The sequence below is a fragment of the Oreochromis aureus genome, linkage group 10, assembly GCF_013358895.1.
Source record: "Oreochromis aureus strain Israel breed Guangdong linkage group 10, ZZ_aureus, whole genome shotgun sequence".
In the NCBI taxonomy this organism is placed as follows: domain Eukaryota; kingdom Metazoa; phylum Chordata; class Actinopteri; order Cichliformes; family Cichlidae; genus Oreochromis; species Oreochromis aureus.
The window spans coordinates 5,114,675-5,142,672 of NC_052951.1; the positions used below are offsets into that span (position 1 = coordinate 5,114,675).

Sequence of the window (27,998 nt, forward strand, 5' to 3'; positions counted from 1 at the left end):
AAGTGACTACATTAAGAAATCTTCTGATAGATGCAGGACTAGCTTAAACTTGATGAATGTGTTGGTGTTTCACTGGCAAAAACTACAATAACCCACACACAGTTACAGTGTATTCTTGTGAGCAATGCACACAGCCTTAGGGGAACATATTGTAGGTGCTAAATTGATTTTTCCATGCTTATTAAGATGGGATTCTCAACAGGCTTTATTTCATGATGGTCTCAGTTACATAAAAAACAGATTTGATTCACCAAAATATAGATTGCTAAAGCTTCTGTTTTAGATTGTGCTGAAGGACTTGCATAAATCAGATTTAGACCTGATTTTGCAAAGCAGAGCAGCTTTACAGAACGACTACAGATGAAATGCATCAGGTCCGGTGAGACGGGCTGTATGAGAAATTCTAAAAAAAAAAAAAAAAAAAATGAACAAAAAGCGAGCTGTTTATTTATGCTGTTGAGTTCAACGCGAAAAAAATGAATTCCAAAAAGAAGCATAAACGACAAAGTCCAAAAGAGAATCGTAAATGAATCTAAAGCACAGGGAAACACATGGGGAATGAAAACAGACACTCTGACAATGACTAAGGGGACTCAGTAATATTTAAATCCTTCTACTCACAGTAGTCTTCAGTAGTCATGTGTATCAGATCACCAACCACATCTGAGAGCACTTCACTCTCAGACTCATGCCTCCCAGGGTATGTAAAAGTAGAATGGGAGGCCTTCAGCTTTCAGGCCCCTCGTCTGTGGAACCAGCTCCCAGTTTACATCCAGGAGACGGACACCCTCTCTGCTTTTAAGATTAGGCTTAAAACTTTCCTTTTTGATTATAGGCAATAGGCCGCTGGGGGCTTCCCATGATGCACTCTGTTTCTTTTTCAAATTATTACGTGTTTACACACCACTCTGCATTTAATCATTATCACTAATTATTATTCAACTCTGGCTCTCCTGCAGAGTGTGTCCTTTGTCATGCCCTCCATCCACCAGTCATTATGAAAAATCCACTCTGGAGACAAACTGAAACTAAACTGAACTGAAACCAAAAAATCAAAATGAAATATTTTTTTTTCAAAAATAAGATATAAAACTATAATAGCTCTGGTAGAGAAACAGGGATGACAGAGTAATACACAATCTTGACACAGAAAGCCACAAGGAGAAGGCTAAGAGACTTAGCAGAATACAGCAATTGAAACAGGGAACTAAGATGTAAAGGGGCATGATCAACAAGTATAAAAGTATATAATTGAGATCAAATAGAGCATCTATATAATAACATAAATGAATCCAAAGCCCACAAACCAAAAACCCAGGACCCCGACAGAATGGAAAAGTATCCCCCAGCAGCCTACACCGAGTGCAGCATAACTAAGCGAGGATTCAGGGTCACCTGATCCACCGCTAACTCTATGAGGCAGATTCATGCCCATATAAATGCCTGAATAAATTCCAAAATGGGTAATGAGTATATCAAAGTATCTATATGGTGGTTCCTGCTAAAGTACAGTGTATACACACATAAAAATACACAGTGAAAGCAAGCTTTTTTTGCTGGTTAAAGTTATGAATATTGACTATTATAGCCATGATATCCTGTAATACCCGTCTCTGGTATTTGTTGACCCATTAGTCAATGTCAGTCTCCTCCCTTTTTTAAAAACTTTACTGTAACTACAGCCACCATACTGTGGGTCAGAAGAAGCTGCAATTCATGCAATAGTTTTTGTTTCTTTCAAGGGGGGACATGTTTCATTGATGTGTGATTTAACCTAAAAGAATTATAACAAAGGGAATGGGTTGTAGGGAGTAGCGACGAAGTGTAATCAAAGGTTTTTGTTGTTCTTGGTGCTATAAAATCAGACAGGCAGTGAATGGGCTGTTTGGTACTCCTGCAGCATTACTCTCACCGGAGAGAAGATTTTGTTTATGTCATCATTGATATTTTTTACGTGCTCACACAGAGACTGATTAGATGTTCTGCCTAATCAAACCATTTCTTCATATCTTATTTATGCTACTCAGGATTTTTTAAATGATTGGAAACTTGCTGCCTCAGTGATAAACTTGGTTGTCTAAATTTGTCCTCCAAACACTTCAACAGGATGCTTTTGTTTGCAGTTTGTTAGCTTTCATTAGTTCTTACACAAGCAAGCTTGTAGAATAAAAAAACAACAGAGAGCAAAAGGACAGCCGCGGATAAGAAGAAGATTTACGCTACTGACCTTCTACTATGTACTGACCTTCTCCCACTCCCCCAGACTCCCCTCCATCCTCCCATCCTTCCCTTCTTTCTCTCCTCCTCCACTATAAATCACCTCACTCATTCATTAGGTCAGTGTCAGGGCTGTAACGCCCACTGAGCCTGAAGGAAGAGGGGCCGGCCGCCCGAGAGCACAGAGCCACCGACCGAAGGAGGAAGGATTAAAAGAAAGGGGATGGCGTCGTTAAAAGCCACATTCCCATCTTCCACAATGCAACACACCAATTTCCATGTTAATTTGCTTTGTGACAGCAGAGATGGATGTTAGTGACTCGCTGGCTGATGTGATGCAGCCATAGAAGAGTTAAAATGAAGCCTTTAAGGAGGCTGCTAGTTCACTGAAAGTAGGACGTGTGTGTTGTTTGTATATGTGAGAGAACATTCAACATTTAGGGGAAGTTGGAAAATGATCAATATTTCACCCCCATGTATTTTTTAACCATATAACTGTTTATAAGCCATATATTCACAGTCTCACTGTACCAGACAAAAGCAAACAACAGACAAAACCCCAAGAAATGGGAAATGGCACAAAAGAAAGAAAAAGAATGAAAGCTGTGAGCTGTTTTTTCTATTTTTCTCATGACATTATGGAAATATGAAGGTTTTAGAGGACGCAGCAAGTAAATATGAAAACGTGGATGCATGTGTTGTTGTTGTACTGTACAGCAGCTTTGAAAGTGAGGACGTGTCAGTGAGGGTACTCACAAAGACAGAAATGTGTGCGTGTGTGCACGCGAGGGTAGCGGTGTGAGTGACAGAGCAATCTTGAAACACACCACCCATATGGCTGCCATTGATTTCCAGTTAATTGAATGATTACCACTTTAGCATGCACCACCACAGCCAACCTCTGCTGTCAATCAGCATGAGTGCGTCGCTGCCACCTGAGCTGCTGTCTGTGCGACAGCGAGAGCAGGTTTACATCACACACGTGCAAACGCTGTAGCTGGTGTGTGTTGCCCCAGGCACATGCTGCTTATGAAAGCAAGTTATCAAATCAATATGCGGTGAGTGTGCTGTATGATTCGAAAATGTACTTTTGGGTGATTACTGTGCCGGTATTATCACTATGCCTATTTTCTCCTTACATTAGGTTCCATTTGTGTTGTGTGTACATTCTCTTTTACTGTCCTGTTTTTTTATGACTGTAAATGAATCTTGTTTCCCTATGGATCAATAAGGCTCCATTGTATTGTTTAAGCTCTCGGTCCTGTAACTGGATCCAAATGTGGCTATGGATTCATGGATTCAAACTGAGGATTTAGACATAATCTGGTAAAACAAATACATGTGACACAAATGGTAGTCTCATATCCCATGATGCTTGATAGGCAGCTAGAGTAAAACAATTAGAAATCCAGCAAATAATACTCTGCCTGTGTCTACACGTCTGGTCTTAGAATGGTAATTATCCATTTGTTAAAATGAAATAACAGACTACAGGGAAGGGATACTGTAAATCTACGTGTGTGTGTGTGTGTGTGTGTGTGTGTGTGTGTGTGTGTGTGTGTGTGTGTGTGTGTATGGTTACAGGCCATGTCTAATATGGGTCATTGGTCTGCTGACATGCTATATAAAGCTGGTATTTTGACATGGGCCAAAATCTGTGATGCACAAATCCCAAAGGCAGTGTGCCTGTGTGTGTGTGAATGTGAGCTAATAAGACAAGAAAACATACAGTAGGCTTTGATTCATTACTATGTAAGTAGTGTGTGGTCTGTTCTACCAAGAAATGTGTTCCTGCCTATGTCGCTGTGTGTGTGTGCTGCTCAGTGGAGCTGGGGGCTTCATGTAGAAAACATATGGTCTTTAGAGAGGGAGACAGATGAAGGATAATCCCTTTGGCAGTCTAGCACAAACACACATGCAGGCAGGCACACACACACACATAATCTAGTCCTGCATATGTGTGCTTTGTGAGTTTAACACCATTTAAAGCTTGGTCCTCGAAAGTCTGCTTTTTGTCTTAATTACTTGTTTTTTCAGCCTGCTTTAGCTTGCTGCTCTGCTGCACTTTATCTGACAGTAAATCAAGCAGGCTGACATGAGAAGAGCTCCAGCTTCTTGCTTTTAGATTTTAGGATGGGAATAAAGAGCCTTCCCCATTCTTTGCATAAAGGAAACACTATAACACTATAATGATCCCTGTGCCTCATGCCCCACACTTTTTTTCTTCAAACCCCACACATTAATTCTGATCCTGACGCGCTTGCTACTGTGCAGCTTAGAAATGGAACAGACAGCAAAATGGCTCTTAGCTTTCTGCAGTCCCAGTTTGATTTGACCAGGGCAACACAGATACAGGCGTGGGTTACATTTGAAAAAGCAAATAAAAGGAGCACGCTGTGATTTGTGGCTCCATTGACTCATCCAGAACTCACCCTCAACGACTTCATCCAGAAGTCGTTGAGGAAATCCGCTTCCTTGTCAACTTAGCTGAACTTTGACTGAAACATCAAGTCAAAATGCTGCAACATAATCCCCACAATCTCCAGGGAGACACCACAGGAAGAGTGTGGGAGAGTTAAAAATTACACTCTTCCTGTTCCCATCTAAACACAGACATGTTAAGCTTTAATTACTCTCTTCAGTGGCTTTGTAATTAGAAGCCAATATCAGGTAGAGCAGCATTATTGGTTACTCAAGCCAAACAGATGAGTTCTATACATCACCCTCCCTGCTCTGCGCAGCTATGAAGAACAGCAGGAGGTCAATTAAAAATCCAGCCCACAGGCCAAAGAGGGGCAGTCTAAGATACTCCTTGTGTTAGCCAACTCACACTCGGGCTGCTCAAATTTCTGATGACTAAGAACCAATTTACGAAGCTGGCTGAGGACATGCACACAGCAAGACTTTTAGTGTTTGTAATGTGTCTGTGAACAGGAATCAATGAGGGGAGCAATAAGCAGAATCAATAATGGTATTGGTATTAATACAATTTTATCAATATACTATTTAACGAGCATATGAAGATCATTTTAGCTGGATTTTTTTACTACTAGCGTCAAAAGAGAAGCAGCTTCAGTGAAATATTGTCGAGTAGAAAAATGATTTTATTTCACAACTTATTCTTGTGGCTTTCCATCAATAAAATTATTTTATTCCAAACTATAAAACCATCTGCAATGTAATGTGAACAAAATAAAGCTCAAAATACAAGTGCATTTCTGCTAGAATTAGTGAAATACCTGCATATATAAAAGAATAAACTATGCACGCAGCATTTTCATTTCAAATACTTCAAATCTTACTAAAGTTCCAGGTATTTGGTGATAAAAAGTTAACTCGATTAATTACTTTAACTTTTTTTCCTAGTTCTGTATCTATGACCTATAGCTTATTGCAAACAGGGCTTATAAAAACAACAATAAACTCAGGACATGCAGTGTCTTGGATTTCTTTAAATAACATTTGCTTAATATGCTGCATTTATATATATATGTACACATGTTTGATCAGTGAGTGAAATCCTCTGTCTCATACGACTTCAGCACCAAATAAAATATCCTGCAAAAAATACAGACATGTGCTAAGAGGGAACCTCTAGCACAGGATTTCTGCCTAATGACTGCTTTCTGACTGTCTAGCATCCTGCCTTTGCATCTCTCTGGCCTTTTCAAAACACACTGGGTGAGAATATCCTGAGGGAAGTATCTCATTATTGTTTCTCTAATGAGAGGAAAGGATGTAGAGAAGGAAAAAAGAGAACTTCTTTGACTCCGTGGAAGTCATTTCAAGGATGCTACCCTGAGATAATGGGGGAGAAGTGTTTAAAAAAGGAGAGGTACTCATCTGCCTGCGAAGGTGTCCCGTACATATATGAGCTATATGAAACCAGATAGGACAGAAACAAAAATAAAAACCTGAATAAACACAACCGCGTAAGTGTTACCAACACTTCCGAGAACGTGAATGGATCAGTGTCTGTCCCTTGGTCTTGGGAGGTGTATCTGCAGTCACCATCGTAGCAGAGTCCCTAACTGTTGAAGGGTCTGGTGTTTCTGCCAGGATAGTGTTCTGCGTACTGGGCCTCCATTTCCTCCATCCAGGCCATGCTCCAATCCCACGCAGAAACAGGCTCCAGTTCGCCGAATGAGTCGCCTTCCGCATGGAAAGATGGGTACAAGGCGCTGAGAGGGGAGGCAGGCGGAGAGAAATCTAAAGACAGGAGAGGACAACATGTTGACATTTCAATATCAAGTATGCGTCTGAGCGTGTGCGTGTGAAACTGTATTTGCCTTTCGGAGAAGCAAGAGTAAACATTTCAAGCCCTCTGAGGAGCACCTTTCATGATGATTCTCAGGGGTGAAAAGAACATTTCGAAGCTTCTTTGAAGCAGCAGTTTGTCCCTGAAAATAAAACTTTTCTAATTTGTTTGAGGCTCTGAAGCAAACTGAGCCAATTCACACCAACCACTTTGTGCAGTCCAGTGGTAGCAACAAATTTCAAAGAGCTCCGAGCTCACGTCCAGAAAAAAAACAAAAACGACTCTGAGCTGAAGGCTTGAAGCTATACAGGCTCTGCCAATTAATGTGAGAGTGTGAAAGTGCACCAATCTGTGACAAGCCTCTTCCTGCTGTTTTCTTAGGATTAATCCACACTGTACCCTTCAAGCTCGGTCTCAGATAAGTACACTGAACCTGTGTGTGCACTTAATTGCACAGACTTTTTTATTGCTAACTGAAAAGCAAAATATTTTAAATGTTACTGAAAAAACAACTGATAGGATGTCCTGAACACCCAAAAAATTTCACTTGACATATAATAAAATGAACCCATGACCTGATTCCATCATTGCACAAATGTTAAAAACGGGTACGGTTCGGTGTCAGCTGGCTGCATGTGATCCACAGCTTTGTACTCAAAGTAACTCGGAGTAATTGTGAGGGAACATAATCAGCTGCAGAGAAGCCACTTCAAGGGTTTTCATACTGTGAAAATCAGCCAAGGCAGAGCGCAGCCAAAAGTGAGTTTAGTGAGTGGAATAAAGCTGCACGGACCCAGAGGGAGGGCAGGGTGACTGATGAGTTGACAAAGAGGGAAGTAGATGACTCATCTGGAGGTTCAATCTGCTGAAAGGTCCCTAAGTAATTGCCTGGTGCCACTAGATATTAGACTGAATGAGTTTGTGTCTTTGCACAGGAGGCACATGGACCAAAGCAGAAAGTCTGCTCAGACACATTTCTGCACACAGTGAGACACCAGAAACATACGAAGAAGGCCAGAGAGGCCAAGCTACTTCCAAAGCATTTTCACAACATTGTAACCCTCCATACCAACTTAGCGCTGGCCTGCCTTACCATAGAGCATCTTTCATAGATGAAAGGCCCCATCTAGTGGGAGAAAGTGGCAATTACAACAGCGTTAGTGGTTTTGCGCTTGTTTGTTTTCACCCATTTCAATAGTGACTAAAAGCAACAGCTCACAGCTTTGTTTATGTCACATGAAGAATCAGTGATTCTGCACATGGCACCTTGAACCTTTGTGCTATGACACAACAGCACATCAGTTGGTAACTACACTTTATCATTTCAAAGTTCAAAGTGTTTTTTTTAGTAACTGAATCATTTGATCTTTGTTTATTTATCATTCATAAATAAATAATAATACTCCAAAGGATAGAGCAGGTTATGAGGAGTCACTGGTAGAAATGAACTAAACCAAACCAACGAAGAGTTACACACTTGCTAACAACACTTGTCAGTGTATTGAGACACTGCTCTGAATAAGTTCTGAGTGCTACAGGGCTCCACTGTGCCTCAGGAGGTACACTTGGCCATCTATTATTTTGAAGGTCTGTGGTTTGATCCCCTGTTTCCTCGGGTCCACATGCTAAAATGAGACACACACTTGTTAGAGTGTGTGCGTCTAATAATTAGCAAAAGCTTAAGGCATAGACTAAAGTGCTAAATGAATGAATGAACTAAAAAGTACGACATAAACATGAGTCTGTTTATCCTTTAGTAATAACTATGAGCCACAGTTTATGCTGAATTAGGTATTTCTTCTCCTTAGGTATCTTTTGTCCTGCTACTATAAAAACTAAAACGAACCCTTCGGAAAGCAGCCTCCAAACTGTTTTCTTAAAATATAAACTTTTTAAAAACAAATGTTTTTGTGAGTAAATGAGTTTAAAACACAGACAAAATAGAGATGGTTGACAACACTGAACACACTGATGGTTCAGGACTACAATTTGTTGAAAGTAGCAGATTAAAAAAAGGACCACTTGTTGGAGTTCTGTAGTTTTTTAAATTGTATTTTTATAAGTATTTTATAACTTAACCCCACTAAGTGCTGTGAGGTTAGGTTAACTGGTCATTCAAAAAAGCTCACATATACTGTGCATAGTTAAATCTCATTCATTCTCACCATCATCTCATGAAAACTGAAGTTTTTATAACATTTTTTTGCCACAACTGATTTTTCTATTTCAAAAGTGACATTTCCCCTGCTTACCTGACAAAGAGGCTCCGCTCATGCTCTCCGCTGCCATGGCCAGGAGATGAGCAAAGTTGGCACTGTCATTAGTGTAGCAGCTGTCCACGGAGCTGATGAGGCTGGTGCGGGCACTGGACAGGTTGCTGTCCATGACTGAGCTGATCGTGTTCCACAGTGAACTGTCCCATTCACTGTAGCAGGAGGAAGGCGAGCTCTGACGGCAGGCACGACGGAAACTATTTAATGGAGGTTCGGGCTCGGTGAAGGTGTCTTGCACCTGAGCAGAGCGAGTTGGCCGGCAGATGTAATTCAGCGTCGAGGCAAAATGATGGGACAGGGAAGGACGCTGCTCTGGCAGGGCACTGCTGACACAAAGGACAGACAGAATGGTCAGCTACAGTAACTGTGCATGTATCTGTATGTAGGCTGCATACAGGAGAAACTAAGCTGACATGCAGAATAATATCATAGAATAGTCATTATAGTGTTCACCTCTGCTCAGTGCTGACTGTAAATGGCGTCGTTATTGCTTTACCTGCATCTCTCTGGTTTAGGAGTGAGCTCCAGGTACTCGGCAGCTTCCTGTGCTGTCAGCGTGCTGCCCTGTTCATTACTCTGTGACACAGAAGATAATGCAGTGGACAGGTGGCTGTAGGATGGGCAGCTGTTCTTGTTGCTGGGTCCCAGTTGTCCATGGGGGCCTGATGCAGGACACACTGACTGAAGAGAGCCCATGTCCATTGTTAGCTTTGTGGAACGACTAGAGCTGAGGGAGACACAAACGTCAGACATGTAAGACTTGTGTCTTTTTTTTTTCCTGTCAAACAACCTTTATAAATGCAGGAAACCACTGTATACATCACACTGTATAAATGGTATCACTGTTTTTTATGCTTTCTCCTCACATTTTGTTAAACATAACGTAACACAAGCTTAACAAAATATATCTTGTAAGACTTAATGTATGATTTTATTAAGGTTAGAAGTGCTCGTAGCTGCAATTCATAGTCACAGGAAGTTTTTTTTAAATAAAATATATTTATGAAAATGTGAAATGGCATTAAATAGCTATGTGCGTAGTTAATAAAGTGAACCGCCACTTCTTCATAAAAAGTGTTGTTGCTGTCTTTATCTCCTTTATTTAATCAATTCACAAACATATATATAAAGTGAGGTTTGCTACATGACAGAACTACAGTATATAAGAGTTCAGCTGTCCTGCTGAGGTCAGACACAAACACTATTCATGCCAATAAGCTTATTCTTAGCTGTCTTTATCTTTGTGCCTTTCTATACATAACAGTCTACCAACTACATGTAAAGAATAACCATTCAAATATGATAAAAGAAAAAAAAACTTCAGAGCTTTGACTTTTCTGCTCTGCATAGTGATTGGGTTCCTACACAGGAAGTGACTTGTAGCAACGTGCTAAACAGAGAACACAAGAAGCCAGTGACAAGAAAAGACCACCAGGTTAAACTATTCTATGTTTCAAAGCGAGTACCTAGTACAAGGGCAAAAAGAACCTGGTATGTCTGTTAGTAACTAACCATCAGCAACAAAGTGATGTAGTGTAATGCTTTGTAAGCAAGTACAGAGAATATAAAAGATTTCTTTAACATGCAGATGAACATTGATCTGTGCGTTTGACTTCTGCAAATTAACACAAACAAACAAATATTTGACTCTATTCGACAATTTAGTGAATTTCTTCCTAATTATGAAATCTTGAGTTAATCCTTTAATATGTGACACGATGTCAAAGAAGCCTTTAACTAATAAAATAAATCAGTTCATCCTCATGTATGTCCATGCAAACCAATATCTGAAACAACACATTGAGGTCCTTCAATACTAGACTAAAACAGACTAGACTACTACAAAAATAAACAAGTATTTGAAATTATCAAAATGTTCTGCATCAGGCAGCTTAATTACTGGAAGTACTGGGATCAGTAACGACCACAATTATAAATATACAAGGTGTCATCAATTAATGACAACTTTACTGGTTACCCTTCCAAACTAGCAATCTTCTTGTCTCCTGTGTTTTAAACTATCTGCAAATAGGATCCTTATCATTGTTCTCCTTAAGTGTTTCCACTAAAGTGGGCACTTTCTGGGACAGAAACATACTCAAAGGACGGAAGTCTAAGTCATCGCTGCCCATTAATGGAAGGCTAAAAAAATAGAAGATACATGGCAGGAAGCAGGAAAACTTTGCTTGATTTTTTTTAAAACATTTCTTCTAGTTATTTCCATAAAACAACTGAAACACTGTATAGGAAGAAATATTAAAATATACACTACTGTAATGGTTTGCAACCAGAGGGGCAGGACTTATCCAGGAGGTATGAGAGAATGTGGGAGGATTTGTATTGTTGTAGGATATTTACAACATAAAGTGAATTGAGGAAATTGTTGTTGTCGTCTGGTGCTATGTAAATAAAACTGAACTGAATTTCAGTCTTTCATTCTGGTTTAGCTGGCTAACATTTTCAGATGGCTCAAAGTTACCACTGTGACAAAACTAAAGCATATTACTGTCCAAATGAGTGAACCACAATCACATCTATTTAACAATTTCAGAGTTTGAACAGTGTGTCCCAAACTGACTTGAGGGTCATATTAAGGTTAATCTCACATCACTTTGTGACAGTGACAGCTAGTGTTTGCTACAGATTAGTAAATACATTCTGTTTTTATCAGTGGAATTGGAGAGGTTACAAAAACAGAGGTTTTTGTTACTCTTCAAAAGTACCTGAACAAACAAACTCACAGCCTGCCTGAGAGTTGGAGCTAGTCTGCATTATAACTGTTCTATAGGAAGGAAATGTCCTGTATTATATAGATAATATACTACCTTTATGCCAGCTAAACTATTCTAAAGACTGACGTATACACTGGTTTTTATAGGGTTATCTGAAAACCTGCATTGTCAAGTCTAATTTTTCAGTTGCTGATGAGGAGTCAGAAACTACTAAATCTGTTTTCTTTCATTATTCCCCTTCTACACAACACCTACGTTTTCCAGAACAATATCTCCACTCAACCCTCTAACACCCAGTCTGAGTGTTTATCTCACCCTCCATCTGAGGTGAGGCTTTGCGTGTCAGTGGCGTCCTCGGTGTGTACTGGGGGAGGGGGCAGCAGCATGTCCATAAGATGTAGTGATGCTGAGTAATGCAGCAGACGAGGACAACCCACAGGTTTACCGCAGTCTGGATGTCCACCTGGATACACCATAGCAAACCATAGCAAAGTATAATTATCCAATAATTCCTTTTATTTCAGATTCTATAAGCATCATTTTAAATTTCGGGACTACAAAAAAGTTTGATCTGTGTACAAAATGTTTCTTACGCATCCACTAAGTTTGTGGACAATAATGATTTAATTACACAGATTGAAAGTACCGTGCTGGAGAGCTGGTATGCGACTATGTCCCTGGGTTCTTGTTGAAAGTATAGGGACACTGCTCACTGCATGCAGCTCTGTGGAGAAAACCAATTGGCCAATTCACGTTACTCAAGAAGGAAATAAATTAACACCACATTTCCAGCTATCCACTGCTCCATATTCACCCTGCTTGCTGTGGTTCTTTTCCCATGATTCCCTTAGCACACCCATCTTGGGCTGGGGTCGTATGGCCTGTTTCCATGGCAGAGCCTCCCTGCTAATGATGGGTGAGGGCTTGCTGGCAGGGTGAGTAAATATCTGGATAGTTTCGGCTCCTTCTTTGTGGGGCAAACCATGAGACATTTTAGTGACACGTCCCGGACTGTTGAAGGTCTTAAGACCACTGCCCATGAGGTCCACATAAAAGGTGCCGTAGACACCGCAGCTATCGGTCACAATGGGAACAGTCGACTCCAGGCAGCTGCTGTCCTTCTTGGATGAGACTGGGAGGCCTAAGAAAACAGAGAGATTTACAAGAACACAAGTAGAACAAAAGGCTGCAACACAAATTGCAAATTTAAAAGGTTTCTATATTTCACACATTGGGCCACAAAGTCAAACTCGGCAGTAATCCCAGGAATGAGTTGAAAAAACACAGCTGTCAAATCTTATATAAGATGCACTATCTGAGTGGCTTTAGCCTGCACACAGATGCCTAAGAATCTTACAGATGTAGCACCTTCAAGCTATTCTACAACCATCTCCACCCGGGCACTTCTTTTTATGCTTTGTCTTTCTAATCACTGTAGTAACTGTGCTCATTAAGGCCTGTTCTGTTCTACTCTGGGTCTTGCTGCTGCTTTCCCTTCTTGCAGCTTCCTGTGGCACAGCCATAAAGTGGTTAGCAGTGTCACTTCCTGGTTTGAACCCAAACTGGAGTTTGCAACTCTGTGAAGTTTGCATGGTCTCCCTGGGCCTGTAGGTATTCTGGCTTTCTCCCATAGTGAAAAGGCATGCATACTGGGTTAACTGGAGATTCTAAAATGGCTGTGGATGTGAGGAAGCTAAAGATGGTCAATAAAAGAAGCACTACATAAAGGTGTCTGTTCATCTCAAACAGTGCTGCCATAAAGCTCCTCCCATGTTTGGATCCAGTCTTTACATTACTGCCATCTTGTGGCTACATTAAGCTATTGTTGCTGAAGGCTGTGCTTATGCACTCTGGAAACTGAGCACAAAGTATACTGGCTCAGCTGTCACTGCTCTGGAATCAGCTAGGATCTGCACTTTGTATGAAAACACAGCTTGCATTAGCAAATAAACAACAGTTTCAAATTAACATCCAATTAAATGTTTGCCCACCTGTTGTGCTAACGCTCCACCTTCATTTTTCATTAATATTTTAATTCCCCACATAGATTTTGACAGCTAACCCTGTCACACACCGACTCAAACCTTTTAATTCATCTGCTCTGTTGTTATTAATACATTTGAATACAATTTAAAATATTTTTAATGTACTGAAAAATTCTACACTATACTTTTTTTCCATAGATACTGTATGTGGTGCTCAAAGGACAGCCATGATACAAAAATATGCATTATAAAATGTGATGCTGAACATTAAACAGAATATAAAGTACTTAAAATTAACTCTTAAACATATCCAGCAGTAATATGAATCCTTTTAACGCAGATGGAGAAGATTTTTACAGTGAAAACAGAATATCAATCATATATATTTCATCTCTGTTTGAGTTATTTGTATATATTAAAGCCATTCACTTCTGCTTATCCTTTTCAAGGTCACAGGGGGGCTGGAGCCTATCCCAGCTGTCATAGGGCGAGAGGCGGGGTACACCCTGGACAAGTCGCCAGTCTGTCGCAGGGCTAACACACAGGGACAGACAACCATTCGCACTCACATTCACTCCCGCATTCACACCTATGGGCAATTTAGATTAATCAATTAACTTATCCCCACTAAGTGCATGTCTTTGGACGGTGGGAGGAAGCCGGAGTACCCAGAGAGAACCCACGCAAACACGGGGAGAACATGCAAACTCGACACAGAAAGACCCCGGCCTGATGGTGTAATTGACCTCAGGACCTTCTTGCTGTGCGGCAACAGTGCTAATCACCGTGCCACCGTGCTGCCCCTATATTAAAGCCATTTCTCATATTTTGTAAACTGTGTAATATATTGTATTATTTAATTAGTTCAGTCTGTTACTGTTATGTGTTTCCTCGACAGGTCACCATCTCTTTGGTGGATTTAAAGAGGTTACCATGAACCTAAACAAGTAAATCTAGTCAGGTCTGCTGTAGGACAACAGTTTGAGGGAGAAAGAAGTCATCATCAGTCTACTATTTTGCAGTCCATACTCACTGGTGCTTCGGATTCCTGGGTGATGCTGACCTTGGGCCCATAGGTCATGGTACTTCTCACTCAAAGAAGGTCTCCAGCCTCCGGGGATCCACGGTGAATCTGGAGCTGCCATCCTGGAGAGAAACCGAATCAAACCAAAATGAACTTGCTGTAAACAAATGTCAAATATTAGAGATGTTTTTATGCTGTAACACGCAACATCATTAATCGAGAGCTCTCGTGTCGTCTGTGTTTACCTCCACAATATAATATTTATATAAGAATCTCACTTTGTGTTCTCTACCATGTGGAATTCTTGTTAACAAATGGCTTTTTACTTTTGAATAGTACAAAACACTACAAAGAGTGTCAGCTCTGACAGTGGAGGGGAGGATGAAGCAGGTTCGATCTGCTCCAGTCTGCATGCAGGCTACTAACCCAGAGCTGCTTCATATGAATACGTGTGAATGTTTGGTAGAAGAAGTGCTTGTGCGAGTTAAAGCACTTTAAGTGCTCAGAGTAGAAAAGCGTTATATAAGAAGCAGTGGGGCTCTATTATCTACCTATCCATAGTCATGTCAGAGGTTGGCACACCCCGAGTTTGAATAAGAAGGCAGCAGTACTGGCACAGAACCATGCAACGATGGAGGCAACAGAAAAATACATGCTGCGCAAAACATGAAGCTAACTTTCAACAATTTTGAACTTTTTTTTTTAGAGTGAATGCAGCCATTGAGGTGTTGATGAGTTTATTTTCTACTAAAAGTTGTAACACCATTTGGTGATTGCTGTATGATATTTTGTGATGCTCATGTTTCGAAGGGTTAGGTCGCTCAGTAATTCCTGTGTAAAGTATTGAGTCTATCAAAGGAATCTTGTGCCTCTAAAGCTCACACAGATAGATTTAGGAAAGTCCTGGCTGGTTCTTACCAGAGCGCTTTTCACTAATATTCACAGATGAACACATCACAGAGGGTTCAGTATCTTGTCCAAGAATGCTTAGTCGAGTAAAGGCTCTGACCATCAACCTTCCGATAGGCAGAAGACCTGCTCTACCTTGTACCTACACTACCCCCCCAAAAAGTAAAGATATTCCCTCCTTTACCTTACCTAAACTTTTTTTTCCAGGTGAATACTTTTAGGTGGTGAAAACTGATTTTGCTTCTGTTCAGCCTACTGCTTAATCCCTGTGCTTCTTCAATGCACCATCAACTAAAAGCAGGTGGTTTTTTGTCTGTAAACAAACATCTAAGAGAATGAATGTAATACATTTAACCAGCTGTCTTGCCAACACTTCAAAAGCCGACTTGCTGACTATAATTCAAAGTGGTTTGTATAAATTCAAGACACTACTTGAATCAACGTAAAGCTGATTCATCCACACTTGTTTTTAGTGGTTCAGATGTATTCCTGTCACTTTATTGTTGCAACATAATCAAATATGCATCTTCTTTTCATTTTACCTGTGTTTTATAATGAGATCTTCACCGGCTAGTCTTCGCAAACCTATAAATAAAGGAAGATACAGTATCAACAAAATATGCGTATTATTGTTTAACACAAAGCCTTTGTGGGTGTATTGGAGATTCAGTTTTTTTCTTTTTACTTTGGTGAACATTAAAGCCATAAACTCATACCTTTAGCCTTGCCAGGTCTTGGTATCAGCTGACCGGTCCTGCTGTGGTGTCTGAAGAGACAGATTGCTGCAACCATCAGAACACACCACAAGACGGCTCCGATGCTGCCGATCAACACGGGGTCTTGAAGAAAGGCCAGGACCGGAGACAAACGCCGCCTCTGGCTATCTGACTCAGGTAGTCCACCTAACTGTGAGTCTGAGCAACAGAATGGAAGCACATTATGAATGAATACAACCCAGTCTGAGAACACACGCTAGTCTTTATCTGTCCTGATACAGAAATAAAAAGTTGACAGCTGTATTGCTCACTGATGACAAATCCATGAGGGTCACTCAGCATTCCTACTCCAGCCCCATTGACTGCCGCTATGGTGACCCAGTATTGTACCCCTTGTTTGAGGCTAGAGATATGAAGGCTCAGTTGGCTACTATCCACCGTCCAGTTTTGGTACTGCTGCTCTTCGGGCTCCACACACCACACCTGAAGAAAGTTTGCACCTTTAAGAGTGAGATTGAAGCTTGTATCCACCTCAAACACGATCAAAATTATTTGTTTGGATAAAGCTTTAATCACTAAACAATTCATCAGCTGCTCTACATGGACATACCAGTAACTCCAGTTATAACAGAATAAAACATTCCTACTAAAAACCATGTGCTCTTTTTTATTTAATATTTAATATGTCTGCAATACAACGACATTTCTTCCATCACAAAGTTTGCCTCAGAATCTTAGTGCACAGTGATTGGTTAATCTGTTTCCTGTTCCAGTTGCTGATTAATTCCTCCATATATTTGTATGCAGGATTGTTCGAATCCCATGTTTCCCTCTTAAAATGACTCCAGCATGATTCATTACATTCTGTAAGGATTTATGTTTCCCTGAGGGTTTCAACAGTCTGCTGAGCAGATAACTATGTCGTGCTGTCCTACTGTAATTACCTGGTATCCCTGTAAGATCCCATTGTGGGTTACAGGAGGAGGAGGCTCCCAGCTCAGATGGATGGTGTTATTCTGCTCATGATTGACTGTTACTGACACAGCCCGAGGAGAGGCACTGGGCACTGTAAACAGAGCACTTATTATTACCAGCAAAACGCAATGAATATTCTCACATCAAAAAGATAAAGTAAAAACCTTTGTCACCTGTCTCAGGAACTGTCAGGTGCCGGGTGTTGCTCTCCCTCCCATATAAGCCGCTGCCATAAGGCCGAACTTTGAAATCATACTTGTAGCCTCTCTTTAGGGGGCCAACCTGAGCCTGGAAGCTGGGGAATGTCACCTTCTCTGCTGCCCAGTCTGAGCTGGCAGTGAGCAGAGAGCGATACAGAACCTCAAAGCCATCAAGGTAATGCGGCTGTGCTGGGAGGGACTGGAGCTGGTCAGGAAGAAAATACAATGTGGACTGTGTACGTGCCATATTCCTACATTCTCTCTGAAACGTGGTGAAACAGCTTTCCCTTACCTTCCACTGTACGAAGGACATGTTAGAACCAGGGGCCTTAATGGTGACGTTCTCCAGAATCACACGCAGGGATGACAGCTCTTTGTGGAGGTCTTTCTGCTTAGTGTTGGCAGCCTCTGGAAACACAAGTGGTTTATTCAAACCCATTGCATTAACCACAGATGATTGCAGCAGTGTGTGAGGACCTCTCTGTTGCTAGCCAGATTGTGCAGTGAAAATTCACTAGCCAACGTTAGCCTAGAGGACACTTGTTTCATGAATTCACTCACACAGCAAGAATCTACCGCTGACATAGAACTGCAAGGTTTCTTTGAACACAAACATGTTCCACTGCCTAAAGACACTAAACTTACATTACAGATTCATAAAGTTTCCACTGATACTTCAAATCCCTCAATTGCTAACAAAAGGATAAACATCATTCTTCACCCTCATTTGGTGTGTTGATGACGGTAGTGGAGATCGCTAAACCCTCACAGCTGTTCAGATGGACTGAGACTTTGCAGTTATGAAGACCATAGCATATGATTCACATGGTTCACTCACTGGTTTCTTCCATTAACTGCTCAAATCTATGAGTAAACATTTTTACAGCAGGTGCATTGGACAGTGCAAAGAAGATGATATTTTTTTATGGAGAGCTGTTTAAGAAAGGTGTATGAGATAAATAAATATCTACAACTGTAGCATGCATAAGCACTCTAGTATGTGCAAGTGAGCATATTATAATGTCTGAAGCTGAACTAAGGTATTTTTTGCATCATATTTTTACATATACAATTCTGATAAGTTATTTTTCGGTTAGACAACAGGTACTCCATGACAAAAAAACTAAGTTGATTGTCATGGACAACGCCAACACGAGTTTTAAAAACTGCTTCAACTCATTCAAATGCAAATATATGCAGCAAAGCACGCCCACAGCTTATAAGATCTTACACTCCAGAGTGAGCAGCTGTGCTTAACGTTTCTGCTATTCTCCAGCTATTTACTGACCAAATCAGCTAATTTATGAAAAACACCTCTGCCTTTGCATCCTGTATATAATGTCACTTTGTTTTAATAAAAAACCTACAGCAGTTTCTGGGAAATAACTGTTCTCTCCTTCATGTGCAGACCTTTGCACAAAGACGAATAATAATAATAATCACAAACCTACCTCCCAAGTGTGGACTTACTACAATCATGTCTAAATTACAGAATTCAGAAGATTACAACTAAAGTCGTAGACACCGCATGATGAAATGAATTATTTTCAGCATATCAAATCATAACAATCATTTCTAAACTGAGGCTTTGACTGCTGTAAAACAGAAATGTCACTGTGTGAAGGAAGCACTCATTTCCTACACTTAGAGTAATAGTAGGAAAACATTCTGATGGCCCACTCTGAAGCAGAGTGTTTTTAACATTCATCGAGTGATTGTAAAACACACGACACCAGATATATTTTAACAGCATTATCATGTAACCTCACCTTCAACTAGTAGCTGTGCGCTGGCAGTGACCACGCCCACATCATTGAGAGCAGTGCAGGTGTACTTCCCAGCATCAAGGGCTGTCACATAATGGATCTGGAGAGTCTGGTCCGGGTTTACGATGTACCTGTGCACACATGGATTTGAAGTTTCACCTCCCCCTTATCTTGTCTAAACGAATCGACATTTAGACGTAGCAGAACTGGTTTTATTTACAAGCCTCCATATCAGGAAAGTAACTGCACTGAATAAACTTAACAGCTCGATGTAGACAAAGATTAAGAATAATGTGGACTTGGTGTTTTGTGTCTGTCTTACATAAAATGTTAACACTTAAGATCGCCACAATCTGCAATGTTTCCACACCCATAAAGCATAAATGAATATTAACCAGTGACCATATGAAAGGGGTCTATATTACCTGCCATTGGGCAGTGGTCCCTGCTCTCTGCTCCAGACTACAGCAGGTGGAGGGTCACCTTTAGCTTGGCAGTAAAACTGGGCAGACTCTCCCGCTCTTACTGATACGTTTTCTGGCTTCAGCACCAGTACGGGCTTGGCTGCAGTACAACAGAAGAGAAACTCAGAACTATGCTTTGCATGTATCAAAGTGTTTTGTTTGCAGAAGGAAAACTTGCACAGGGTAATCTTACAGAGGGTAATATTGCTTTGGAATCCTGACATTACATTGGAGACTAGCGATGCTAACACAGTGATGAGTTGTTTTCAGTTCCTGTCTCACCCAGCACAGAGAGTCGAGCTGCCCTGCTCTCCCTCTCCCCCACAGTGTTGATGGCTACACACACGTAAACACCAGAGTGATTTTTCTCTGCAGGAGCGATGATAAGCTTCCCATTCAGCTCCTGCAGCGGAAGCACAATGCAGACAGGATGTGGAAATCACACAAGATCTATACATATATGTACACTCCAAACTGGTGAGTGACTTGAGACCATAAAGTCATTAGGAGAGGTCACACAACAAAACAGCCAGAAGATCATTTTCCATCAGACTTCTTTGTGAAACCAGGAGTCACTCCCTGCTGGAAATGTAAAAGCATGCACTTTTTAGACCTCAAAGCTAAATTGATTTATACTGACCTGCTTTCACACGCAAAACTTATTTCCATTTTTTTTCATACAATGGTGATTTTTAGTGATTGAATTCAATCCATTAATATTCTCAATGCAAAAACTGTTACCTTAAGAACTATGCATTTACCTCCTGCTGCTGGTGTTATGTTAATCTGACAGCGATGTCTGCACCTGCATCTACAAGGCTGATTTCAGTGCCAGTATTCCTCATCTGATCCGTTTTTACCCTCTAGAGCAGGGGTAGGCAACCTTGCAGATGATGAGTGCCATCTAAAATTTCTTCAGAAGTCAATGTGCCATATGATTGCATTAGCAATAAATTTATATATTAACAGTTACACACTATATAGAACAACTTTATAGAATTATATTTGTTCGCAGATGTTGGCAGCTATCAGCGAATAGTTATCAGCTATTTTGAAACAAAAAAGACTTTTTATCCATAACAAGAACAGCAAATGAACTGTACAACAGAAAATGCAAATGCTATTTATGGTCTCCTCACAACAATGATAAGAAAAATAAACTGGGCCAATATGGCATATTTGTTAATACAGAGATACACATGTTAATGTGATCTCTGGTCTCCCACTCAGAGACGCAGGTCTCCGAGTGTCCAGCATTCAGACGGCTACCTGAGGACACTCTTCATGTGAGAGAAAATCTACTCACACAGATATGTAGAGCCAAATTCTGTCAATAAGGCCTCTGCAATGTTCTGAAGACAGTTAAACTTGTCAGGTAGTGATGTCCAGCAGGTGAAAATGAAAGCTCCATGAACATGCACAGCTGTGGATTCCAGCTGCGTTCGTAGTTTTGCAAATTTTGACCCCCATAGAGTCGAGCTTTTCAGTTCAATCAGCTGCATTTCAATGTCCTCTGTGTCCAGCCAGTTAGTGCGAGACAAATCCAGCTGCTCATTAAAGCTTTCTGGTTTGATGAGAAAAGAAAACATTGGTCCATACACCTGAAAGTCCCGAAAACCCATTGTGAATTCTGTCTCGAGTCTACGGATGTATCCATGTATTTACGTGGTGCTGATGCTGCGCTGAGCGGACAGCTCCTGAAGCATTTGAAGTGTTGGAATGTGGAAATTTCAACATCGCTTGAAAAAACTGCCAGCTAGCAACATCTCTCTCACTAAGGCTAAGTTATTTTTAGCCAATTACAAGTTGAATCTGGTAGTTGGGGTTGTTAGCTAAGATACTGTCATTAAGAAGCGGCACAACTAATGAGTCTATGCGAACTAATTTGCGATGTGCACCGCTGGCCCGGCCATTTATTTTTTAATGCATCTTCTCAGATTAATTCACTGCGTGTCGTGCCCAGGGCTGGACTGGGACAAAAAATCGGCCCAGGCATTTTGACTAGAGACCAGCCCACCATTATAGGAAAAGCTATAAAGCCTTTGAATGATTGTACGCTTTTGTGACAGTGATGTACACTGTCTTGTTGGTATATGTATGATTTCTATACATTTTACATCAGATAAAAACTTTGATTGTAAGATTAAGATAATTATTTATTAAACGATAGACATTTTAAATGAGAATAAGAAAGAAAAGTATTTCTTTGTGCCCCCCTTTCCCTGTTAATGCCCTACCTGGCCCCCTGGCAAAACTTTGCTAGACCCGCCCCTGCACAGTTACCAGCTGTCACCTACTTAGAAAAGGATCCTGGTGTTATTTGTCTCTCAGAAACAGTTTATAACTTCCCTTCAACTCATCCATGTCACCTAAAAGGTAAACCTGTTTCTCCATCACCTGTTCAGCTCTGATGATTCAGTAAGGACATCTCCTGGTTTCATCTTCATGTTTCCCTCTCACAAGATATCCAAACCGATATCATGACCAGCAGCTTTTACAGCTGTGGCTCCAGCAAACATCAGCTGATACTAGAAATTAATATTAAATAAATTCTAACAACAGCTTATCACGCTTAAATGTGCTGCTGTTGTTTAGCACGACATCCGCTGGTTTCCTCTTTCTGGTGCAAAGTGGGCGATAAACAAACAAGAGAGAAAAGCCGATCAGCTGATCATTGATGAGTTTCATGATTGAAGGAGCAACAGGAGAGGGAGGGGGAGAGAATGAGAGGAGAAGAGGCAGCTGACAGCGTAAAGACGCAGAATAACTCCAGCTTTGTGTCTTTTTCCATTCTAGCTGAAGTACGGGACAAACTGCGTTCCTTTTCACCTCAATACGAAACGCGTAATATTTTCTCTGAATACGGACGATTCCGTTTTTTACAGGACGGTTGGCAACTCTACTAACTAACCTTATGAATAAAATAAAGTTCACTATCAGCAACATCATAGCACCCACCCAGCTGTATAGAAACTCCATCGTGCTAGCTAGTACGCAGTACGAGTTATTGTAACTGACAGTAAAAAGTTAGCACGATGAAAATAAACTACACCTAAACTTGGTTTATATCTGACCCAGATAGACTGCAGGTCATAACTTCTTACCTGAAGTTCACCTGACACTCGGACCAGCGGCCGCCGCGGGTCTCCCCTCCTCCTCCTGCCTCCCCTTTCCCTCATCCACCTGATGGCCTCTGTGCAAGCTCCGCCATAGCAACCACCAAACAAAAAGTTATTTTTACTTATCAGCCAGCATCTGGCCAATCCACCACCTGTCATTGTTTATACCATTACAAAAGAAAAAAAAAATCATCGGCCCATAAAAACGAAAAGTCACCATCGGGCATACCGGGCAAATGCCTGATGGCCACTCCAGCTATGGTCGTGCCATCAGTTAACCTTTCGCGTGCCAGCTGTGGCACGCGTGCCCAGGGTTGCCTACCCCTGCTCTAGAGCGTTACTGTCAAACTAATGTAATATTGTTGTCAATTTGATGAGAATTCCTCCAAGAGCTGGCTGCTGTGTTGCTTTTTGTTGGTTTAGCCGACATGACAAATTTCACACTGATACTGGATTGTTTTGACATTCACCAATTTGGATCCAGCTTTTTCCTACCATAGAAACTGCCCTAAAAGAGGTCCTTCAGGGTGCATTAAAAAGGTTGGAACATGCAAAAAGGTGTGGATGCTCAAAGTCAGAGTGCAAGTTCTTAAGAGGAAACATCATGTGATGGTGCCCTTTGCATTTGTTAATAGTTGTGAAGTTCCATTTCAAACAGTTGTACGATTCTATATTTACACAGGTTATATAGCTGTAATAGATTCATTATGGGCAGACAGCTCACAGTGTAATGATGATCAGCACTGCTGATGGGCAGCCCATCCTTCTTCCAGACAACATTAGGTTCCGGATGTCCCACTGGGGGGCTGCAGCTTAAAACAGCCACTTCCCCCTCTGCCACTTCCACATCAGTGGGCTGCACACTGAACTCCTCCTGCAACACTGCAACATCAGAGAGTTCAGGTTAAGCTTACCTGAGACCTGTAACCATAAAGGATCTTTGAATACACTGAGAGATAAACTATCTGCATGAGATAAAATGTCTATTTCTGCACCTGTCCAACCCTCAGTGGGTAACATTTCCACATTTCCTCATATTCAACAGCCTTGTCTCACTCGCATGTAAGAAAGATATGCAACAAGCATGCAGTGTATTTTCTCTCAGTTTGAGCTTGTGAATGTGTCTGAAACCTTTGTGCAAGGTCTTCCTCTCTGTACTGCAACATTTCCAGCAAGACAAATTCATGTGTCTCACTGCTCCCATCAACTCCAATTCATCTTTTCTGTGGGCTTTACTCATCATTACTGAACCTTTTTTTCCAAGTAACCAGACATCTACCATAAATGACCATCCTCTGACTGGGGAAATATCCTCTTCAGTGTTATTGCTTTTTACTTTATAATAAAACTTGTTTTATCTCAATATTTTTAACATTTTCTTTATTAACACATTTTATTCTTTTTATTTACTCTGAATTAATTTTCATTTAAACAGAAATCATATTAGTCTGTTTATTTAATCAGACAGTTGACCCATGTGACATTTTGCAATTTTAGGCGCCAGAATATGAAGGATATTATCTATTATTTTTATCATATCAAATCATATCATTATGAAAATGACAAATTATAAGCGCAACTACAAACTATTTTTACGATGCATGCATCCAGCCAAACACTTGTCTGTACTCGGGCGAGACTAGAGAATGGATGCTTAAAAAGCATTCTGATGTTCAAAGACCCAGAATTCTCCGGTGGAAATAAGGCTGATGTGCTTGCAAGGAATTCTACTGTCAATTAACTGCTTTAGCAACTGAGCATATCAAATATCTCAGCCGCTAAAGCACTTTATTACTGATTGCTATTTTTGCTAAAAATGGAGTTGGAAATAAGTCTAGAGACAAACAAGAACAGGAGACAGGAAATGTGTTTTGACTGGTTCAGTAATGAAACTATGTGAAAAATATAGACATAAACCCCCTAGATCAAATTAATTTTACACATACCGCCCAAAAGTGGGCCAGACCCGTGAAAATCCCATTTCTTGCAGTGTGAAGAAGTTTGTCTGCACATTTAGTCCATGACATATCTCAATATAAGAAGGAAACAATAGTGGAATTTCAACAGCGTCTCTCACTATGCCGTTTTTCTACGTGATAAAGAAATGATGCTGTAGTAAATGAAAGGACTCTGTCAGCATGACTGTTGGGCTTGAATTGTAAGAAATAAATGCATAACATTAGAGAAAAGTTTAGTTAATTTCATTAATTCAAAGAAAATATCCTATTTTATTTATTTATTTATGTCTTTAACTGGACACATTGTAAAAAACAGACACTGATAAAGTAGAGAGTGAAACAAAAGGAACTAATTGTTTATCTGTTACTTCATTACTCTAATGTGAATGACTGTGTGCAAGATGCTTATCAGTAGTAAAATCCTGATAAAGTCCAAAATGCATGACCTCCTTCACATTTTCCAACGGTGTCCAGTGGCCCAGTAATCAGTAATTAGTTACTAATTACTTTTTTCAAGTAACTTGACCAACACTGGTCATGAACATTTGAACTCTGTGCCTCCGGGAGGCCGATGTTCACACAACAGAAGAAAACATGATTGGACCTTAAAAACAGACTTCTTATAAAGAAGAAGTATGCTTTCTGAGTTTGCATTTTTAAAACTAATGCAAAAATTTGACTCCAGTTTTTATACTTTGAGTGGTTATTTTTTATTATTATTCTCAGTTTTTTTTTCAGTATTTGTATATTTGAACATTCAGTGTCATTTTGGTTTTCATTTAACTTTATGTTGCTTTTAATTCAATGTTCCTATGCTGTGTGGTGGCTTGTAATGCACTTCACAGGTCTTGTATTTTAAATGCATTTTATAAATTATTAAGGCTGTTACTACTCATGTTATAGGCAAACAACTATTGAAACGTTGTAAAAATATAAAATAAAAACATACGAAATATGACTACAGTGTAGTTGTTTATGTGAAGCTAAATTAAAGCACTACTATATGATTATTTAAGGACTACATCTTTGCATGATTCATACATACACGCAGACACCAGATGTTCTTGCAGACCCTCATTTATCTATGAGGCCAAACACCCTTTAAGCCAACTTTCTTCTGATTGGTTACCTCATGCACATCATGTTTCTGTGGAGCCTGGTATATGAAAAGACTAATCTAATCAAAGTGTTTTAGTTGTCAGTTAGACAGACAGTTCTTTTTATCCCTGTAGGGAAATATTTTCTGTGGTACAGCAGGTCCTATGAGTAGCCACAACGGTCTGACCTGCGATAAACAGCGATGCATTACGGCTGGTGTCCTTCCCCGCACTGTTCCTAGCCACACAGGTATAGACGCCCTCATGCGACTGCCTCTGCCTTCCCCCTTCCACGCTCAGGAAGAAGAGGCTCCCGTCTGAAAGGATCATCGGCTGCAGCTCTCTATTTGCGGTCTCTAGCGGCTGATTGTTGCGCAGCCACTCAATAGTTGGCTTCGGGCTTCCGTCAGCGCGACAGGAGAGGGTGGCGGGATTGCCAACTTTCACCACCACATCAGAGGGGTGGTGGACAATGCGGGGAGGTGTCTCTTCTGCTCGAACCTTGGAACCTGAGGAGGATAAAGAGAGAATCGGTTAAGCAATGCTGCTCATTTTAGCTTTGATTTCCTGATTTTGTTTCTGTGTGTTTCACTACAGGAGATTTGGTTTATGTAGAAATTACAGCACTTTTCTCTGTAAGAACCAAACCACAGCCCTCAGCCCTACACATCGCCACCCCTGAGTTCCAGTCACTAGCAAAACCCACAACAAACAAACGTATGCTCTGCTACCAACAAATAATGTGTATTTGCAGCCAGTCGCAATGGAATGCCATTGTTTGAGCTTCCCATGGGACTGGATAACCAAAGACGGTGCACAGATGGTGATCAGCTTCCTGACAGGAGTGGAAGTCAGAGGTTCTCAGGAACATCCAGGCCAACAAAAGCTGACGGGAACTCCCTCATCAACGGGACATCCGCCACAGAACAAAAGACCATCTTCAAGAGACACTTACCACTCACTTTTGAAAACTTAAAATGTGGGAAGAAACAAAATCCTATAAGCGTGTTAAATTACATCATTAAATCATCTTAGCTTAGCAAGGTTTGGGAAGGCAAGTTACAGCACAGACACTGCTTCTTATTTATTTTATACTATGAAATACACATGGTTTCAATGTAATTTATACCAGCTATATTTAAAGAAAATAATCAGAAAAACGGGAAACTTAATTCACATCTAAATTGAATATTATCTTAATCTGACCCAACATTTTGGGAGTCTGAAATGGGAAAGGACAATCAACAAAACAGCTCTTGTCCCTCTTGAGCTGTTTCTTTCATTTACTATAGGCGGAAATGCTTCCCATTACAGCTAACAATAAGCTGTCCAGCCTCATTGTCACTGTGCCCTTTCACATTCAGAGCAAAGGGAGGATGCAGTCAAAATACCAGCATGTCATGGCCAAAACACTCTCAGGACATTTCTAAAATGCTTTATTCTTAGGAGGCAGGTTGTAATCAGGGCACTCCTGAACGTCACCAATATTTCCATTCAAACAAGCTGCACAAGCTGGGGAACACATTATCAATTTATAAACTGTTAGAGGTTTACCCAAAGATCAGCTGGCAACAGATTCATTATAATTGTGACTATATTTAAAAAACAAATCCATTCAGCTACTGCAGCAGAAGCACAATGCAGACAGGATGTGGATTTCCACATCCATACATACATATATGTACACTTCAAACTGGTGAGTAACTTGAGACCATAAACTCATTAGGAGAGGTCACACAACAAATCGGTTGAAAGATCATTTTCCATTAGACTTCTTTGTGGAACTTGTCTGTGTGGTCTGTTAGTGACTTTGACACTTTAATTGACTTACAGTCTTTTACAGTGCTAACACAGACCCAGCAGTATTACAAACATCCCCCTCAAAACTCTACGTTAGGTCTTTTTAGTCTTTTCATTTCATGTCAAAGAGTCAAAGTAAAACATTACAGTTAAAAGTCCATCTTTTCTAACATAGGTTGTTTAGTTGACTTCAAACAGGAACAGTTCCAACAGTACTTACCGAGGAGGAGAACTCCAAACACGAGTAGAAATATGTTCTGCAAATAACTCATCATCATTCAGAGCAGCCAAGTCAACAACCAGGGTACTTTCCTCTGATATTTAATTTAAAGCAAACCTGTTACGTAGCATTTACACCTCATTTTCACAAAATTTCCATTTGAGGGGTTTTTTGTTGTTCTTGTTTGTTTTAAAGTTACCGCAACTATATATATATATATATATCTTAAACTTAATTACTGCTCTATAACGATTACTCCCTCGCAGTCCCGACTCTACACAGCTG

General features: G+C 40.5%; 1 protein-coding gene across 3 annotated transcripts; it reads right to left on the minus strand.

The window, feature by feature from the left end:
* Nucleotides 1–5,310: 5,310 nt before the first annotated feature.
* Nucleotides 5,311–27,990, minus strand: robo4 (roundabout, axon guidance receptor, homolog 4 (Drosophila)). Of its 3 annotated transcripts, none has more exons than XM_031738503.2 (19): nucleotides 27,714–27,990; nucleotides 25,882–26,202; nucleotides 23,363–23,520; nucleotides 19,802–19,922; nucleotides 19,481–19,619; nucleotides 19,059–19,186; nucleotides 17,582–17,697; nucleotides 17,263–17,494; nucleotides 17,059–17,180; nucleotides 16,426–16,597; nucleotides 16,115–16,312; nucleotides 15,941–15,983; nucleotides 14,499–14,611; nucleotides 12,295–12,621; nucleotides 12,127–12,204; nucleotides 11,796–11,943; nucleotides 9,245–9,475; nucleotides 8,728–9,071; nucleotides 5,311–6,426 (listed from the first exon to the last, which is right to left on the minus strand). In XM_031738503.2, exons 1-19 carry the CDS (start codon nucleotides 27,769–27,771, stop codon nucleotides 6,245–6,247), a joined length of 3,231 nt encoding a protein of 1,076 aa, XP_031594363.2. In that variant the 5' UTR covers nucleotides 27,772–27,990; the 3' UTR covers nucleotides 5,311–6,244. The 3 variants fall into 3 exon arrangements, with proteins under 3 accessions (XP_031594363.2, XP_039474596.1, XP_039474595.1); XM_039618661.1 differs by lacking the exon at nucleotides 5,311–6,426 and adding an exon at nucleotides 7,569–7,601; XM_039618662.1 differs by lacking the exons at nucleotides 23,363–23,520; nucleotides 25,882–26,202; nucleotides 27,714–27,990 and adding an exon at nucleotides 22,624–22,801.
* Between the last annotated feature and the right edge of the window lie 8 nt (nucleotides 27,991–27,998).